The sequence below is a fragment of the Hemiscyllium ocellatum genome, chromosome 4 (assembly GCF_020745735.1).
Source record: "Hemiscyllium ocellatum isolate sHemOce1 chromosome 4, sHemOce1.pat.X.cur, whole genome shotgun sequence".
NCBI lineage: Eukaryota > Metazoa > Chordata > Chondrichthyes > Orectolobiformes > Hemiscylliidae > Hemiscyllium > Hemiscyllium ocellatum.
Window position 1 is genome coordinate 41747477 of NC_083404.1, and position 18797 is coordinate 41766273.

At 40.1% G+C, this 18797-nt stretch overlaps 1 protein-coding gene across 7 annotated transcripts in view; it reads left to right on the forward strand.

Annotated features, from left to right (window-relative positions):
• The window catches only part of col14a1a (collagen, type XIV, alpha 1a), a 218433-nt gene that overhangs the window by 152343 nt on the left and 47293 nt on the right, over positions 1 to 18797 (forward strand). For all 7 annotated transcript variants that reach the window (XM_060823020.1, XM_060823021.1, XM_060823022.1 and 4 more), the window contains 6 exons: positions 821 to 859; positions 2902 to 3040; positions 5995 to 6137; positions 7728 to 7837; positions 8951 to 9109; positions 13600 to 13677. In XM_060823020.1, coding sequence (XP_060679003.1) covers positions 821 to 859; positions 2902 to 3040; positions 5995 to 6137; positions 7728 to 7837; positions 8951 to 9109; positions 13600 to 13677 — 668 coding nt within the window. The remainder of the gene's footprint in view (positions 1 to 820; positions 860 to 2901; positions 3041 to 5994; positions 6138 to 7727; positions 7838 to 8950; positions 9110 to 13599; positions 13678 to 18797) is intronic.

Genomic DNA, 18797 nt, shown 5'->3' on the forward strand with positions numbered 1-18797 from the left:
ACTGTGTTCAATATTTCTTGTGACAGAAGCCTAATTTGATCCAGATTTCATGGTGCACACACTGTTGTATTATTGCCAATCTCACGCTTGTGATGTTTCCAAAATTGGCAGCAGCATTGTGTGTTCCATGCTGCACTTTTCAGAGATTTTCTCATGATTTCATTTAGTGTTTCAGATCAGTGTCTCTGGTAGGGCCACATGCCACTCTATCTATTGTCGGTGAGCTAACCTGAATGAAAGAGAAAAACATGGAAACATGCACTTCTATAGCACCTTTTATATCCTCAGGCTGTTCCAACCAGCCAAATACACTGAGGGTGTAGTCTGTGTTATGATATCAGAAATGCAGCAGCAAATAAGAGGCAACTTCTTCACGCAGAGAATGATGCATGTATGGAATGAGCTGCCTGAGGAAGTGGTGGAAGCTGGTACAATTATAACATTTAAAAGACATCTGGTTGGGTATATGAATAGGAATCGCTTAGAGGGATATGGGCCAAATGCTGGCAAATGGGACTAGACTATCTGGTCAGCTTGGACGAGTTGGACTGAAGGGTCTGCATCTGTGCTGTACATCTCTATGAAGAGATGTATAGCACAGATGCAGTACATTTCTGTCTGTAGAATGGAAATCAAACCCACCACTTTCTGACTCCGAGACAAAGGTGTTACCCACTGAGCTGTGGCTCCTGCACTGCTGTCCGATAATCTTGTGACTACTGCAGAATTGGAAAAACAGTCCCTTTCACATTTGTGCAATATAGCTAGGAAAATGAAATCACATCTAAATGTTAACAATTTTCAATTCTTATTTTTTCAGCTTGTCCATTGGTTTTGCTTGGTGATTCCAGTATTGCAGGTAAAAATATCGCTACATATTTTTATCATTTGTTGCAGAGATTGAGCTACATCACAGTCTTTGCGCCGGTCATCCAGCGGCAGTAACAGACACAGAATTGTTGGAATAATTTCTGTGAGAGTGAATGCATCTCCATTTGTAATCCATGTGAAATTAACTATATTGGAATAGAATCTTCATTGTTCCAAATAAAGATATCCACTGTCTTAAGGATTTTCTTTGTAAAATTGAGGACATTTCTATTTGCCATATATACATGGAAACCAATGCAAGTTTAGTGAATGGATCTAATTTTATCTGTACAAGGAAAAATCAAACCTATTGAAACCAGCTGAGCAGAAAGAAGACAGTCAATGAAGAATTTGTTAGTCCTTAACATGTTGAGGTGCCAATTACAATGGAAGGCAAAGCCCATCAGTCTTAGCAATAATTGGGTTTTCCAAATACCAATTTTAACCACATTGAAGAAAAGCCTTGCATTTATATAATGTCTTTCACTACCTTGGAATATCCCAAACTTTGTAGTCAATGAACTATTTTTGAAACACAGGCACTGAAGTATGGCAGCCAGTTTGCCACAGAAAGATCCCACAACAGCAGTGCATTAATTACCAGATCATCCATTTCAATGATATTGACAGAGGGATAAGTATTGGCCAGGACATCAGGAATAAATGTTGTGGTCTCCTTCAAGACAGTAACCCGTCAGTAGGGTACAACATACAATGTTGGTGTAGTTCTTCAATGTCTGTCTAAATTTTGCTGCTCATGATTTGAAGTGGACTTGAACCCAACATTCTGACTCAAAAGGAATTGCGCTGCCCCCGAGCTGCAGCTAACACCATATTGGTGTTGACTTATTCTGAAATTATAGTGTGTTTTCATCAAATAGAGGCAATCTCTGTCCTTCGTTGACACACAAATTAATTGTCAAGGCCACCATGTGTAAACATCATGTTCAAGCAGAACTGAGCAGCAGAAATAAAGTCTTATTGAAACAAAGCAAATTTACTTCAAGCCCATCACCTTAGCAAGAGAACTTGTTGCAAAATCTACGAATGGATATGATGTGGGATATTCATGGTGATGTGTCATCAGGGAAAATTTCTGTTGGATTTTCTGACACTGCCCAAAGTGTATGCAACACATTTAACAGTGTGCTTGGCTGAGGTAATATCATCTAAAAACTATACAAGTTTCTGTATTTCCTTCCTCACTATTAAAAAACAATTGCCTTTCACTTTTTAACAAAATTAGGGTCCTTCTCAGACTGACCAGTGGAGCTGAAATTGGTCTCTTTGAGCAGAGAATGTTAAGGGTGCAATTTAATATAGGAGTTCAAAATAATGTGGTTCTGACAATAGATAAGATTGCAAAATTATTTTCACTGGCAAGAGGGGTGGGAACAGAAGAACATGAAAACAAAGTAATTGACAAAAGAACCCAAAGGGAGATGAGATGATAAATTTTTTAACCCAATAAAGTGTTTGATCTAGAATCACCTGCCTGACAAGTTAATGGCAGCACAGTCATTAATAGCTATCAAAAAGGTATCGAATAATTGTTTGAAAAGGGGATGTCTGCAGGGCTGTGGGAGAGAAAGAAGGGGAATTGGCTCTGACTGGGTCTAATCTAAGTCTAATATCTATTTCAAATGCTGTAAGATTCTATGAAGTCCCATCTATTTAATGTCCAAAGTTCCTTTTTCTGCATATTTTTCATAGGATTTTGAGTTTGTACTGGTAATCCTCCATGTTTTTAATTTATCATTACTTTAATGGAGACAAAGTCATTGTTTGGAAGGCAGACAAGTGTAAATCCCAGTTCTCTGTCACTGAAGACCACAGAGATACACATAGGATTAGCAGACAGGTAGAAGAAAAGCACTTGAAAAAAAATTGTATGGATCATATTAAACTACCAGAAAGAAAAAGTTGCTTTTATTTCTTTGCTTTTATTTCTAAACTGACAGGAGAATTGTTGGGATGTGTTTCACAAGTTTCAAACTATGATCTGAAAACACAATTCATTGGGAATTGCAGGGTTTAAGATGATGGAGATGTTCGGATTGGTTGAGAAGGAATATGCTTCTGTTGAAGGCGTGTCACTAGAGACTGGCTCTCTCAATAGCTTTCCCTGTTTTAGACTTCACAAAGATGCTCTTCTATCACAACCAACCAGGTACGTGTTATAATTATAATGGAGATTTTGGAATGAGGTTTTCTCTGTAGCTCATATGTTTATTAGTCAAGACAAGAACACTTTACATTTCCTGCCTTTGTTGACTGTTCCTGCCTTGTTCTAATGGCTAAGAACTTTGGCTGTGAAATTACAAGGAGAAATTAAACAAACTAGCACTAACATAAAACAAAGATGCTGGAGATCTGAAACAAAGCAGAAAATGCGTACAAAACTCAGGTCTGGCAGCATCTGTGAAGAGGATAACAGTTAATATTTTGAGCTCAGTGACCCTTCATCAGAATTGAAAGCAGCTGGGAAGTGGTATCTATGCTGATGCCCAAGAGATGGGCTGGGACAGTTTTGGGATTGAGGGAGATGAGTAGGTGGAGACAATGCCCAGAGAGAGAGAGAGAAAAGGGAAGCAAACAAACAGATTGCTTATAGTGGTAAATGCTGAGCTGCTTAAGGGAAGCATGAATAGTTGAAAATGACTTGGCTGTGCTGGGAGTAACCTATACAGGAGCTGGGGATTTGGGAGTAGGTAATGAACGTGGAGGGAGGTGTTCACGTTCTGAAATAGTTAAACTCAATACTGAGTCCTGAGGGCTGTAAGGTACCAAGGTGGAAGCTGGGCTGTTGTTCTTCCAGCTTGCATTGAGCTTCGCTGGAGCAATGCAGCAGCCCGAGACACAAATGTTGGCCAAGGAACAGGATAGTCTACAGAGTAGACAGGCAACTGGAACCTCAGAGTCATTTGTATGTGTAGAGCAGATGCATTGGAAAAACAGGGAGAATGGAATGGACTCCTTACCGGAAGCAGGATGTGAGGATAGATAGTCAAGGTAACTATGGGAATTGGTGGGTTTGTAAGGATGTCGGGTGGCCAGACTATCCCCAGAAATGGAAGCAGAGATATGATGGAAAGGAGTGGAGGAGTCAGGTGTACCATGGGACGGTGAGGGAAGGATGGAAATTGGAAACAAAATTGATAAATCTTTCCAACGCCAAGCAGAAATGGGAGGCCGGCTACAGTGCTTCAGTGAAGCTCAACGTTAGGTGGAGGAACAGCACCTAATCTATCCTTACAGCCTTCAGGGCTCAACATTATGTTAAAAGTTTCAGTGCATGAAAATCTCCCTCCATGTTTGTTACCCACCCTCACATTTCCAGATCCCATTCTTTATGGCTTGCGACAACGCAGCCAACATATTCTCAATTATTAACCTTTCCCATTATCACCTACTCAGCATTTACTGTCATCAGAATCACCTTGTTTGCTTCCCCATATTTTATCTCTCCTTCTGTCTGGGCACTCCTTCATCAATTTGTCTTGCTGTCTTAACCTGCCACCCCCCACCCCCGGCTGTCATCAACATAAATACCACCACTCTCAATCTGCTTTCGAATCTGACAAAGGGTCATTGGACTCAGTGTTAACTCTGGTTTTTCTCTCCTCAGAGCTGAGTTTCTTCAGTACTTTCTGCTTTTGTTAAACAAACTAATATTGTGTTTCCTGGAATCTAGAACGTTAAGGGGTAACAACCAAAGTTTTGAGAATATTAAAAACAGATAGGACTGAAAAACACAATTCCACTGGTTGAAAATCTAGAACATGGTGGGGTTATTTAAAAATGAGGTATAATTTTTTTTGGAGTGAATTAGGAAACACTGCTACCCACAAATGACAATTGATGCCAGTCAATTTTAAATCTGAGGTTGATAGATTTTTGTTAATCAAATCTATTGAGGAATATGGGGCAAAGGCACATGAAATTACTTTGCAAATCAGTCTTGATTTCATCAAGAGGGCAACAGGATTGAGGGACTAATGTCATTCTATTGTTATATTCCATCAAGCTGCCGAGAGTAAAAACGAAGGAGAACAGCAATTGTTTGTAAAGAGATGTGGTGATAAAAGGTGCAAAGTTGGGTGATTGATTTTAAAATTCTTTCATTGAAGAAGGAAAATCAGGAGCTAGATTGGGAAATGAAGCCAGATTAACGTAGAGGAGTCATGGAAGACAAGAGCGTGCAGTTTGTGTAGTTGATTGTATGGTCATGTGATTTACATTTGTTCATTAACTATAGTTCACCATAACTTGGGCTGTTTTCTCTAGTAAAGGGAAGGTTGAAGAACACACTGATAGAAATCTTTAAAGTTACAAAAGAGTTCGAGAAGGTAGACAAACAGAAGATATCTTCACTTATAAACTAAGAGTTATAAATATAATGTAATTATTTTAAAAATCTGATAGATATTTCAGGAAAAATTTAATTACCCAGAGTGGCATGAATGTGGATCTCGCACCCATATAGAATGGTTGAGGCAAACAACAGAGCTGTTATATAAATAACATAGCAAATAACATAAGGGGAAGCTGGATAAACACAAGTGAGAGAATCAAGTGAGATGCACTAAAGGGAGAGGGCCCTTGTGGGTCATTAGCATCAGGATTGAGCTATGGGTTGTATGTGTCTGAGATGCATATTCAATGTTGTTGTGTCACCAGAGGGGCTGCTCTCTTATTAGAGAGAAGTGACTGGTGGTGATTTAACCTGAGGGCCACCAGACCTTGGGTGAGGGAAGAAGTTGAGAAGGAGAGTCCTCCATGGTAACCTCAAACCAGCAATGGGAATTGAACCCATGCTGTTGGCACCACACTGTTCTGCAAACCAACAATCCAGCCAAATGAGCTAAACCAATTCCTGCATTGAATGTAATTAGTTGTGTATGGGTTACAACAAATCATAAAGCTGATATCTCAAATAATTGAAGCTACCTCCTGCCTTTTAGGCATAACCCAGGGGTTGTGTGCTGGTAATGTTGAGGACCAAATTTGAGAGAAATGCAGGTTTGTTTTTAGCTGAGTTAGCCAGGACAGAACCTATGGTGGGAGCAGTGATGCCAGAGATGATGTTATTGGGTTCTATTAATTGCACGGTATGTTTGTCAGGAACATCCACCCTGAAGGATTGCCTTCTGATTACACCATCACTTTCCTATTCCGCCTGCTGCCTGAAACTCCACAGGAACCCTTTGCACTCTGGGAGATTCTAAACAAACAAAACGATCCTCTGGTTGGAGTCATCTTGGACAGTAAGAGTTCAATCTTCATTCACTTTCGTGTTGCATAGAACAGTATTACCGTGAAATTGATCAACGTGAAAGCCTTCAACTTTGCCGAGCTTTTAAGAGGGGGAGTTAGAGATTAAATCTACGCTGTTTATATTGATATGCTGTGTGAGGAAAGAACTTGCATTCCCATAGTACTTTTCACAGCCTGAGAATGTTCTAAAGTACTATAAAGCCACTTAATTTTAGTGATGGTTGATGAATAGCCCAGCACACCAGGGAGACATTACATGCTCTTCTTTGAAATACTGCCTTTACATTCTGCAGAGGACGCACATGTGACTTTGATTTGAAGCTTCATCTAAAAAAAATGACGCTCCAACAATTCAGCACTCCGTTAGTACTGCACTGGAGTGTTGGCCTGGATTCAATGCTCAAATCTCTTGTGTGGGAATGTGAGCATACAATCTCTGACTGAGGTGAAAATTCAACCCATTGCATCACAACTGACACCTTAAATGACACAGCAATACACCATAAAACCTCACTGAGCTTCCTAAAACATGTATCACATTGGTTAAAAACTTAAAATGTTTGTTTGCCTCATTGAGTAAATGCCCAGTAAATTCTAATCATGTCTTTGAACCTTTTTCCCTGTGAAGATTTTCTGTGAACTTTATAAGCTGAAGAAAAATCTCAATGTTTTCTGGTCATTACATCACAGAAGGAGGCTATTCAGCCCAAAGAGTCCACGCTAACTCTTGAAAGACCAATTTAGGCAGTCCCACTGCTCCGCTCTATTCCTGTAATCCTTCAAGGTTATTTCCTTCAAGTGCTCATCTGGTGTTCTTTTGAACTCAGTGATCCCTGCATTTGTTACTCTCGTAGGGGAAGGGTTCCATGTCATTGTCAATTGCTGTCTAACATCCCCCTGTATCACTTAACTAAAACCCTAAGTCTGAGTCCCCTGTTTCTTATACCATCAGCTAATGGGCTCAGCCTGACTTTGTCTTACATAAAGGTGGTATAATCTAGTTTACCATTATCAAATTTACCATCAACTCCCTTTGCTCGAATTTTTCCAAACTACCCTCGGAGCTAAAATCCCTCCTTCCTAGAACCATTCTAATAAATCTCCTCCAAGGGGTCTCAAAGACCCTCAATTCCTTCCTAAAGTGTGGCAACCAGAATTGGATGCAATACTCCAACCCTAACCATAGCTTGATGAGGTGAATAGCCAAGGTCTTTTCCCCATGGTAGTGGAGTCCAAAACTGCAGCGCATAGATTTAAGGTGAGAGGGGAACAATTTAAAACAGAACTAAGAAGCAACTTCTTCACTCAGAGGGTGGTACACATATGGAATGAATTGCCAGAGGAAGCGCTGGTACAATTACACCATTTAAAAGGTATCTGGATGGGTATATGAATAAAAAGATTTAAAAGGATATTGGCCAAGTGCTGGCAAATGCGACTAGATTAATGTAAGATATCTGGTCAGCCTGGATGAGTTGCACTGAAGGATCTGTGCAGCTCTATGACTCTGACTATGATGCATGTTTTATTCAATGCCTCTATTTTCTCAATTTTAATTGCTTTTTATTTGCTGTTTTTAGATGGTGGGAAAACCCTCACTTACTTTAACTATGATTACAAGAATGAGTTTCAGACAGTCACTTTTGAGGATCCAAGTGTCAAGAAGATTTTCTTTGGAAGTTTTCATAAGGTCAGTCGATGTAAATAAATGAACTAACTGTCTGGATTCTGTGTATGAGTTTCATGGATTCATAGAATATTCATAGAATCCCTACAGTGTGGAAACAGGCCATTTGGCCCAACATGTCCACACCGACCCTCCAAAGATCCTCCCACCCAGACCCATTCCCTTACCCTATTACTTGACATTTCCCAAGACTAATGCAGGTAACCTACATATCCCTAAATATTATGGCAATTAAGCATGACCAATTCACCTAGTGTGCACATCTTTGGACTGTGGGAAGAAACCGGAGCGCTTGGAGGAAACCCATGCAGATAAGGGGGGAATGTTTAATGGCTGTTAGTTCATGACCTGTGTCCCTGAAAATAAATTCAAGCAACCTTCTCAATTTAAGCATTCTCCCAATTTATTTTGTTGGTATTTGGTGTTCTTTTCTGTTTCATAAGTTGAGGAATAATCTTATTTAACCTGGTGTGAATACATCCCGTGAGACAAGTTAACAAATTCTTAGAAGATAAAGCCATGCCAAATGTAAAAGATGGTGTACATTCTATTTAATTCAGTGTAATCCTGATGATAAATTATGAGGAAAATTGCACAAATTAAGGTTGTATTTTTGAGAATTTAGATGGTTGGGAGACGATTTGATCAAACTTTTCAAGATATTAAGGGGAGCAAATAGAGAGAAACTACTTCTACAGGATAGGAATTTGAGGGCTGGATGTATATTCTAAAAAGTTAAACCCTTCAGGAGTCTAACTAAGAAACACTCCTTCACAAAAAGGTTGGAACTCTCACCCCTGCATGCTAAAGGAAATAGGGATAGAGTAGGAAAATGGCATTGGGTGGGATATCAGTCATGGTCGAGTTGAATGGTGGAGCAGGCTCCAGGGGCTATTTATTTTCTACAAATTGGAGTCAATACATGATCAGTTAATGTTAAATCTAAGATTGACAGATTTTTTTTAAGGGATTATGGTTTGGAAGGTGAATGTAGGTACGTGTAGTTGGGTCACAGTTCTGACTGAATGGTGGAGCAGGCTCAAGACACTTATTGATCACCTTCAGGTTCTGTCCTTTACATCCTGTCCAATGCTACTCCATATTCTTTTCGAACAGGTGCATGTGATAATTAGCAAAACCCATGCAAAACTGATTGTTGACTGCAAACAAGTCGGTGAGAAGGAAATCAATGCAGCGGGAAACATTAGCACCAATGGAGTCGAAGTGTTGGGCCGAATGGTACGGTCAAGGGGCCCCCGGGATAATTCGGCACCGGTGAGTTGCTTCATCACTGCTAGCCTAAAAAACATGGGCCGTGTTAACATTAGTTAATGATTGCTAAACAATGCTAAAAGATATAGGGATAAAGTAGGAAAATGGCGTTGGAATAGGATTGGAATATAAAAGCAGTGATGCGCTTTTGAGACTTTACAAAGCTCTAGTTAGGCCCCATTTAGAATACTGTGTCCAGTTTTGGGTCCCATGCCTCAAGACATGCTGGCACTGAAGTGTGTCCGGTGGAGATTCACACGGAAGATCTCTGGAATGGTAGGCCTAACATACGATGAACGGCTGAGGATTCTGGGATTGTATTCATTAAGTTTTAGAAGGTTGAGGCAAGATCTAATAGAAACTTACAAGGTAATGCATGGCTTAAAAAGGATGGACGCTAGGAAGTTGTTTCCGTTAGGTGGGGAGACTAGGACCCGTGGACACAGCCTTAGAATTAGAGGGGGTCAATTTAGAACAAAAATGAGGAGACATTTCTTCATCCAGAGAGTGGTGGGCCTATGGAATTCATTCCAAAGTACAGTGGAGGCCAGATATTAAATGCCTTCAAGGCAGAAATTGATAAATTCTTGATCTCGCGAGGAATTAAGGGCTACGGGTAATTGGAGTTGAAATGCCCGTCAGCCGTGATTAAATGGCAGAGTGGACTCAATGGGCCGAATGGCCTTACTTCCACTCCAATGTCTTATGGTCTTATGGTGTTGAAGGTTTTCATTTTGCTGTAATCAGGACTGACTTGCAAGAGATGACTCATTAAAACTGAGTTGCAAGTTTAGAAAGGGAACACTAATCTATTCAGCACGAGTAAAAGGGTTGGCATGGAGACACAGCAGGAACTGTTCACTGTCAATCCTAGCTGAGGAATCTCAGACCAAGAAAGGTAGAAAGACTTTGGTCAGGGAGTTGCAATGGGAATGTAGCTAGGATTGGCAGTCTCCATGACAGTGGAGAAATTTTCTCAATGTAAGAATTACAATGTGTGGATGAATTTATTTTGCCTACATAAATACATTGCCTTCATTATCTATTCTAACTGCTGTCAGAGCTGTCTGATTTAACTCTGAGGACTAAGACATTTGAGCTCTGTTTTTGTGTGTGACCCAAGCCTCTGAAACAGAGAAAATCTAAGGCAGATGCAACATTTGTTAACATTAGCTGTGACCTCAAATGTAATTGTACCCCAGAGAAACTTTGCAATCTAACACAACTGAATAAAATGCCTTTTTGGTAGTTATATTAAAATATAAAAATCACCATTATTGCATGTTCCTCATAATACTTTTAAATTATTTTAGGTTTGTGATCTTGTTTGAATTTCTTTGTGGTCGACTATGAAATAAACATTTTTTTAGAGAACGACTTTCCAGCTGGTGTATTTGATGTCTTCTAAAAAGTTACATCCTTTATTGTAAAGACTAAAGCAGAAAGAATTTCCATTAAGTTTGGTGTAGTAGTGTTAGATATGCTCAGAAGAGAATGTTTAAGGCCCGTTTTATTATAAATGTGGAGTAGGGAATATATAACTGTTTTATTGAAGTGCTCACTGAGGTAATAAAGGAATAATAGTTTGTCAGTCAATGCCCTCGCAATGTTCATGTCCCTCTGTGATACATTAACACAACTTAATGCACAGTTCAATAGAAAAATATTTCACGCTGCTTCACAAGCATGTTATCAATAATATTTTTGATACTGAGCCACACAAGAAGATGTTTAGACTGGTGACCTAAATCTTGGTGAAAGAGAGGAAGTTGTAAAGTGTGTCTTAAAAGAGGAGAAAGATGAAGTGATTTAAGTTGGAATTCCAGGGATACGTAAGATGCTGCAGTTGAAGGAACGGAGATGTCTTGAGGCTAGAAAGCCTAGAAGACACAGGGGACCATGATCATTTAGGGATTTAAATACAATGATGGGAATCCTAAAATTGGAGTCTTAGTGCACTGGGATCAGGTGTTGCTCAATGAACAGCAGGTGATGGATGAAGGGGATCTGGAGTGAGCGAAAGTATGGCAGCAGAGTTTTGGATTACCTCAAGCTAATGTCAAGTGGATAATGGGAGACTGACCAGGAATGTATTGGAATAATCAATTCCAGGGACATGGATGCAGCCTGCAGGTGCTGATGAGCTGAAGCAAGGCCAGATACATTTAAAGTTACAGATGTGTAATGAGGTGGATATGTGCTCAGTAGTTCATCTCTGAGCACAAAACAACTTCAGTACTTTTAGTGATATAACTTAACTTTAAACAATTGCCAGAATTTGAAACGGTGACCAGCAGGCAGATTTTGTAAACATAGCACTGTTACACAAACCTCTGCTCAATCCAGTTGTTATCAGGTTAAACAGTGTTACGTTACAAATGCAGTATACAGATAGTTACTGGCCGTGGCTCAGTGGGGAGCATGCTTGACTTTACGTTATGAGGTTGTGGGTTTAAATCTCACTCCAGAGACTTGAACACATATTTGAGGCTGACTGACAATGCAGTACTGAGAAAATGTAACACTGTTGGAAGTGCTGTCTTTCAAATTAGACATAAAATTAAGGGTCTAACTGATAGATATCCCTTACCTAACAAATTGGAAGCAGTTTACATAACTATTTATCTTGTTGCAGTTGAAGGGATCTTGCTGTTGCAAATTGACTCCTGCAGTACAGCAGAAACTGCACTTCAAAAGTGGTTTAGCTACTGATGTGTTTTCTTTTCAAAGTCTTTTTTGAATAAAATAAGGATAAATATAACAAGCACTCACTTTGTTCAATGGCACATCACACGACTGTCGAGAAATCCTTTTGAATACAGAATATGTGAATATGAAATATGCAAATAACTTCGCTATAGTTGATCTGTAAATTTATTCTGCTTCACCTTATTTTTCAGTAACTGTTACACATCCCATTTAGATGTTAGCAGTCTAGTTCCAAAGCTGACTCTGAGGAATGATCTTTCCAATTTCACATTGACCTACATTAATTTGGTTGTAATCAGCTGTATACAAAGTCAGCCGTGGCTACAAAACCAGGCCAACTAGTGAGTCCTCTTCTGACACCCCAAAGCTTATTCATCGTCTACAAGGCTCATGTCAGGAGTGTGATGGAATACTCCTCAATTGCCCGAATGTATGTAGGTCCAGCAACGTTCATGGATTCCACTATAATCCAGATAAATTAGCCTGTTTGATTGATACAATACCTATCTCCTTGAGCATTTATCCAGCACACAGTGATGGCAGTGTGTCCCATCTGCAAGATACACTGCAGCAACTTGCTCCTTTGACAATCTCTTTGAAACCACCCTCACCTAGATAGACAAAGGCAGTGATACATGGAAACACCCCCGTCTACAAGTTTCCCTCCAAGCTACATATCATCCTAAAACTATATTGCAGCTCTTTCACTTCTAGGTCAAAACCCTGGATTACCCACACTAATGGCACTGTGAATATAACTAACTACCCACAAAGACTGCAATGTCCCAAAAGGCAGCTCAGAAGCAATTAAGTGAAGGTCAGTTAATGCTGGCCTTGACTGTGATGCTCAATAGTGTTGTTATTGAGCTTTCATGTTTGGCTGGCTTTAGAGCAAATATTTAATTCACTGTTTACTAAACTAAAATGCAGATTTCTCAATCTAATGGTTTGACTCTGGGGTCACATGTTTCAGCTATGACTATTCCTGGAGTCAAGTCACAACACACAATCTGGGATCAGTCCAAGTTGTTGACTTGATAAAAGGGTGGTGTGGGATGTTGTATTACAACAGCAGAATCTGAATGCTCAGCAAGGGTAATGTGTTGTGTGAAAGCTCATCTTGAAATTTTATACCAGAGAGGGGAAATTAATGTGGTCACATCCCTCCATTTGTGTTGGGATTTCTGTCAAGCCCGTGTAATAAGACAATGGGCATTTAGTTTGTGTGTCTTAAATGCTTCCTCTGGCTTGAGTAGATACATTGAATTTCTTGGCAGGACTGAACAAAACTTGGTTTGTCAACTTCGCTACATATATCTCACCTTTATCAATTCAACCCAACTCCAGTTCTTGGAGATTTGGAAATCCCACTAAGCAGAAGGAAGTCAGTCAACAGATTAAACTCTCAAAATTCTCAAAAATTGCTAATAGATTAAACTGTCAAATGCCTGAAACACAGGCCAAACCCATTGGATGTAGACCCATTACTGTTTCTAACAACATGGAGAGGCAGGTCACTTCATTAACAGGTTTTTAAAGCAGGGAATCATAGTGCAGTTGGGTGCCTCATTTAAAATACTCTGTTGCTGCAAAGGGTTGCCTAGGCTCCGGAAGCCAGCAGTGAGAAGCAGCCCAGAGATATTTCCTTCAGGGGGTTGATAGCCTTTTCCTCCTGTGAACAAGGAGCAACAGGAATGGTCTCTCACAGGCTGGTTGAGGGATCCTTATTAATGTGCTTGATCTTTCATGAATGTTCACCTTTCATTCTTTTATTTTGATGTCAGTTTCAACTGCAAGGATTTGATATCTCCTGTTCAACTTCCACTGCAAACAGGGACAAGTGTTGTGAACTTCCAGGCCTGGTGAGTAGAAAATAAAATAGCAACAGTTTCAGTACAAGTACTATCCTTGGATTTATAGATATTTATAATTTGGAGTCATGAAGATAATTCTGGGCATGTGAATGGTGCTTATCCAAAACTTCCCAGTTCTTCAATTCATTGAGCTTCTTTCATTGTAATAACCTTAAAAATCAATGAACGGCTACATAAAGAGAACAGATTAATTATCAGGCTAAAAAGCACAAGTGCACTTTTACGACAAAATTTTGTTGAATGACCCATGAGCAGAGCATGTACTTCAGGTAATGGAGACTGCTCACGTCTGTTGCAGACTCTGTTCACCTTGTTTCTTGAGTTGATTGAAATTTGGGGCATTCTATTCCACCCTTGCAATCTGTCTGAAGCCTACATTCTTCCATTCAGGCCTAAGCATAAAATGGGTCAAGAAGCATCTGAATGTTCAGCAACGATGATATGTTGTGTGAAAGCTCATCTTTAAAATTTTGTACCAGAGAGGAGAAATTACCGTGGTCACATCCCTCCATTTGTGTTGTGGTTTCCTTCAAGCTGGTCTAAAAAGACAATAGGTCTTTGATTTGTATATCTTAAATGCTTCCTCTGGCTTGAGTGGATATATTGAATTTCTTCAGGAATTAATTCCTGATGAAGGGCTTATGCCTGAAATGTCGACTCTCCCCATCCTCGGATGCTACATGACCTGCTGTGCTTTTCCAGCGCTACATGTTTCCACTCTGAACTCCAGCATCTGCAGTCCTCACTTTCTCCACATTGAATTTCTTGGCAGGACTGACTGAACAGACCAAGCATATAATGGGTAAAGAAGCATTGAGACACATGGAGCCATGTTTAGTTTTATTTTTACTTGTTCCATTACCATCTCCTTTTGCCTTTCACTTTCATCCGTTTTATCATAAAGTCAAAGTTGTACAGCACAAAAACAGACCCTTCGGTCCAACTCATCCATGCTGACCAGATACCCTAAATTAATCTAGTCCCATTTGCCAGCAGTTGGCCCTATTCATATAACCATCCAGTTGCCTTTTAAATGGTGTAACTGTACGAGCCTCCACCACTACCTCTGGCAGCTCATTCCATTCATGCACCATCCCCTGCATGAAAAAGTTGCCCCTTAGGTCCCTTTTAAATCTTTTCCCTCTGACCTTAACCTATGCCCTCTACGTTTGGATTCTACTACCCTGGGAAAAACACCTTGGCTATTTACTCTATCTGTGCCCCTCATAATTTTATAAAACTATGATTTTAAGGTCATCTTTCTGCATCCGACACTCCAGGGAAAATAGTCCCAGCCTATTCAACCTCTCCCTCTAGCTTAAACCCACCAACCCTGGCAACATACTTTTAAATTTTTTCCGCGTGCTTTCAAGTTTAATGTTTCCTGTAGCAGAATGCCCTTCAGTCTATCATAGAGTTTTTTTGTCCTTCTTCCTTCTCACTTCCCTTGCCTTTGGATTTGCCTAAAACCTGTCACATTTCTATCCTTGCTGAAAATGTTTTGCTGGAAAAGCGCAGCAGGTCAGGCAGCATCCAAAGAGCAGGAGAATCAACGTTTCGGGCATGAGCCCTTCTTCAGGAATCTCATGCCCGAAACGTCGATTCTCCTGCTCTTTGGATGCTGCCTGACCTGCTGCGCTTTTCCAGCAACACATTTTCAACTCTGATCTCCAGCATCTGCAGTCTTCACTTTCTCCTCAAACATTTCTATCCTTCCCTCGTTCAACTGAAAGGTCATCGAGCTGATATATTAATCCTGCCACCTGACCTGTTGAGTATTTCTGGCAGATTCTGTTTTGAGTTCCAATTTCCCACCTCTGCATTTGTGATATTTCTAGTCAGTGGTTTCATTAAAATCTATGAAATATCTTCTTAAAACTAGAAATTCACCCGATAATATGAACTCCAATTTTGCACACAATACAAGTCTGGTTTTAAATCAGTTTACCATCATCCTGTGGTTTCTATAAACCATGTTTGTAACACAATAGTTAAACTTTGTGATAGAAATACAGAGATTCCCATTTACTGAATTGTAAAAATTAACTGTCCACTATTTTCACTCATTGAGAAGCTGAATGATGTTGGAGTTAAGAATCCTCCAAGGGTTCCCTTTTGTGTGTATGTGGTCTAAGCAAGCTGCAGCTGTGGATTCCTGTCCGCCCCTCATTTCCCAAACAGCATCAAAATAGAGAGAGCTCTGCAGGTGGCTGCATTAAACAGGTTGTGCAATTAACAGCTGACAGAATGGAACAGGACCCCCCAGCTTCTGGAAACGTAATCCCATGTTACTAATGCAGCAAGGCGTATTGGATGAGCTCAAGTTGTTGGAGAGTGTATAGGGAGAGGCTGACCAAGAGAGTATTGGAATTATTCAGTCTGCCATTGGGAAACCAATTTGATTGATTATTTTGTTTGTCAGTGAGTGATATCTGTGTAAGCAAGGGAGGGCTCGCACATTCAGGGATACATAGATAGTTGGTTTTGCCCTTTTCTCGCTAGTCAGTGGTGCCAAATGTGTGCTGTCAACTTTGACCTGAGTTTTTGCTCTGGGTTACATCATGTGCAGTCATCCCAGTGCTGCAGGCCATCAGTGAGATTAAATCCAGCCTTTACAGGTCTCACTCTGATCTGCAGGGCTATGGGAAAAGGGCAAGAGAGTGGGACTAGTTGGATAGCTCTTTTAAAACGTCTGCATGAGTACACTGGGCCAATTTTTAAAATTCTTCCATGGGATGTGGGTTTGATTGGTGAGACCATCATTGTTGTTCACCTTTGCTGTCCTGGAACTGAGCAAAGCACAGTTAAGAGTCAGTTATATTACTATGGGCCTGGAGTCATACGTATGCGAGCTAAGGTTGGCAGAATTCCTTCTCTAGATGGGTTTTGCAACAACCATTTTCACTGTTATTGAGATATGTTTGAAATTACAGATTTCATTCATGAATTGAATGTAAATTTTGTCAGCTACATGGTAGGATTTGAACAGGTCCACCCAGGGAAGTTTTCTTGACTTCTGGGGCTTGCTAGTTCAGGCCACTATCTCACCTGTGGCCTTTCTACAATTAGGGTCTGAAAATAGCTGGAATATAAGATTTTTGTGTGTAGATATTTTTAATCAACCTCTTCAGATTATGGTATAAAACATAGGTCGGATTTGAAGCCAGGTGTCCTGGCCGAGAGGTATTGACATTTTCTGAAGGCAATCTTCAGGCAATGTATAATAATTTCCCACAGGAACATGGCCTTCTGTATAATGCTAAGCTGATGCAGCAACAGATTTCTAACAAATGTCTGTGGTAGGGGGAACATATTGTGGCCAGATTCATAAGTCATGAATAGACGCATATTGATGATTCATGGGGATCAGGATTGAGTTCAGCTTTAGTCCCCGAGTCATTGCCTGTATCGCATTGTGAATGTTCACCAGCAATGAGGAGAGAAAGAAAAACAAGCCCACTCATTGAGAAAATAAATCAAGTCTTTGTAGGCTTGTGAAAATAACTTTCAATACATTCCAACTTTCAAAATTCTAATTTTAAAGGCTGCTGTTGTTTACAACAGGGAGAACATGTTTTATTATTTCCAATAAAACGCCATGATGATTTATCTTATTTATACTGTGTTATTTCCCAACATTCCTTGTAAATGGAAGTTAGTAATCTTGCTGTTTTGCTAACTGGCAGAAGGACCAGAAGAGGGTTTTGAGCAGTGAATTGATGTAATGAGTTGCCGTAAGGATGGTGGGAGCAGATCAATAGTAAAGTTCAAAATGAATTGGATAAATACATGAAGGAGAAAAATTGCAGGGCTATGGGTAAAAGCAGGACTAACTGAGTAGCTTCTTAAAAGAGTTGACACACCCCCACCATAGACCAAAACCACATGGCCTCTTTCGGTGCTGCATCATTCTCTGTTTCTATGGATAATGACACCTCTCAAGTGCCTTGCTCGTTCTTCATGTGTGAATCTAGAGAGAGAACAGCAGCAATGGGATGGGGAGTGGGGGTTTTCTCTTGAATTTCCTGTTGGATTTATTAAAGGAGTGTGGGTGAAGTGTGACGGAGAATTGAGTTTGACTCTATCAGATTCTCATCCAGTGCCACTGAAGATCCCTTTGGTGAAGGTTACAACATAATGATTACATTCAATACCCTGTAGTGATAGTAATGAGGTCAGCCAGGTGGAATATGAATTCGCTGTTTGTGGCTCTTAATCTGTTCCAATCAGGGAGCCCTGGCTGTCAGTATATATATATGAACAGTAGCATCAGGGATTCTGTTTAGTCTGAGAGCCAGCTCTATGCTAGCTGGGTCAGTGTCAGGTACTTTTCACATGTAAATAAAAGAGTGACTTGCTGATGGGACACCAACCTTTGTGGAGTTCTTTCAGAGAACTTGCCCATCATTCCTCTTCCTAGTCCTGGCACAGCTGAAACCAAGAATAAACGATTTGTTGACGTTGCAAAGTCACTGCAACAAGTTGTGATCTGATCAGTCGCACTCTGCTCAGTTTCCCCACACGGAATAGAATTGCAAAGAATTTATGGTGCAGAGCAAGGCTATTCAGCCCTACTCACCTGTTCTACTCTTAATACTCCAGGCAAGCCTTCTCCTAAATTACTTCATTGTTGTTCAACGAGCTTATCTTCTATTTCCTTTCTCCATTTAGTTCATCCAGCTATCCTTTATTCACCGTAACCATTCCCTGTGTTAATGTGTTCATTCTCATTACTCCCTGGCTAATGAGGTTTCTCCTGAACTCCAAATTGAAGTGATTGGTGATTATTCATTTTGGGTGTCATCAGTTTCACACACCCCCATAAGTGGAAACCATTTACAATTTTAAAAACTTCTAACACATCACCCCTCAGCTCTCTCCTTATGAGAGAAAGAAAACTTGACTTTCCTGATGAGTATAACCCTGGCATCTTATTGGAGCTTTCCCTAGTTCCTGCCAATCCTTTTACAATATTGTGCTGTGTCAAAGAACAAAAAGGGACACTTGGTTATTTTTCTTCTAGCATCATATCTCCGCAGAGTGCTGGTTTTGTTTTTTTTTAACAAAAGGCTATTCTTACAGAGCATTTAAGGTCAGAGTGATCTTGT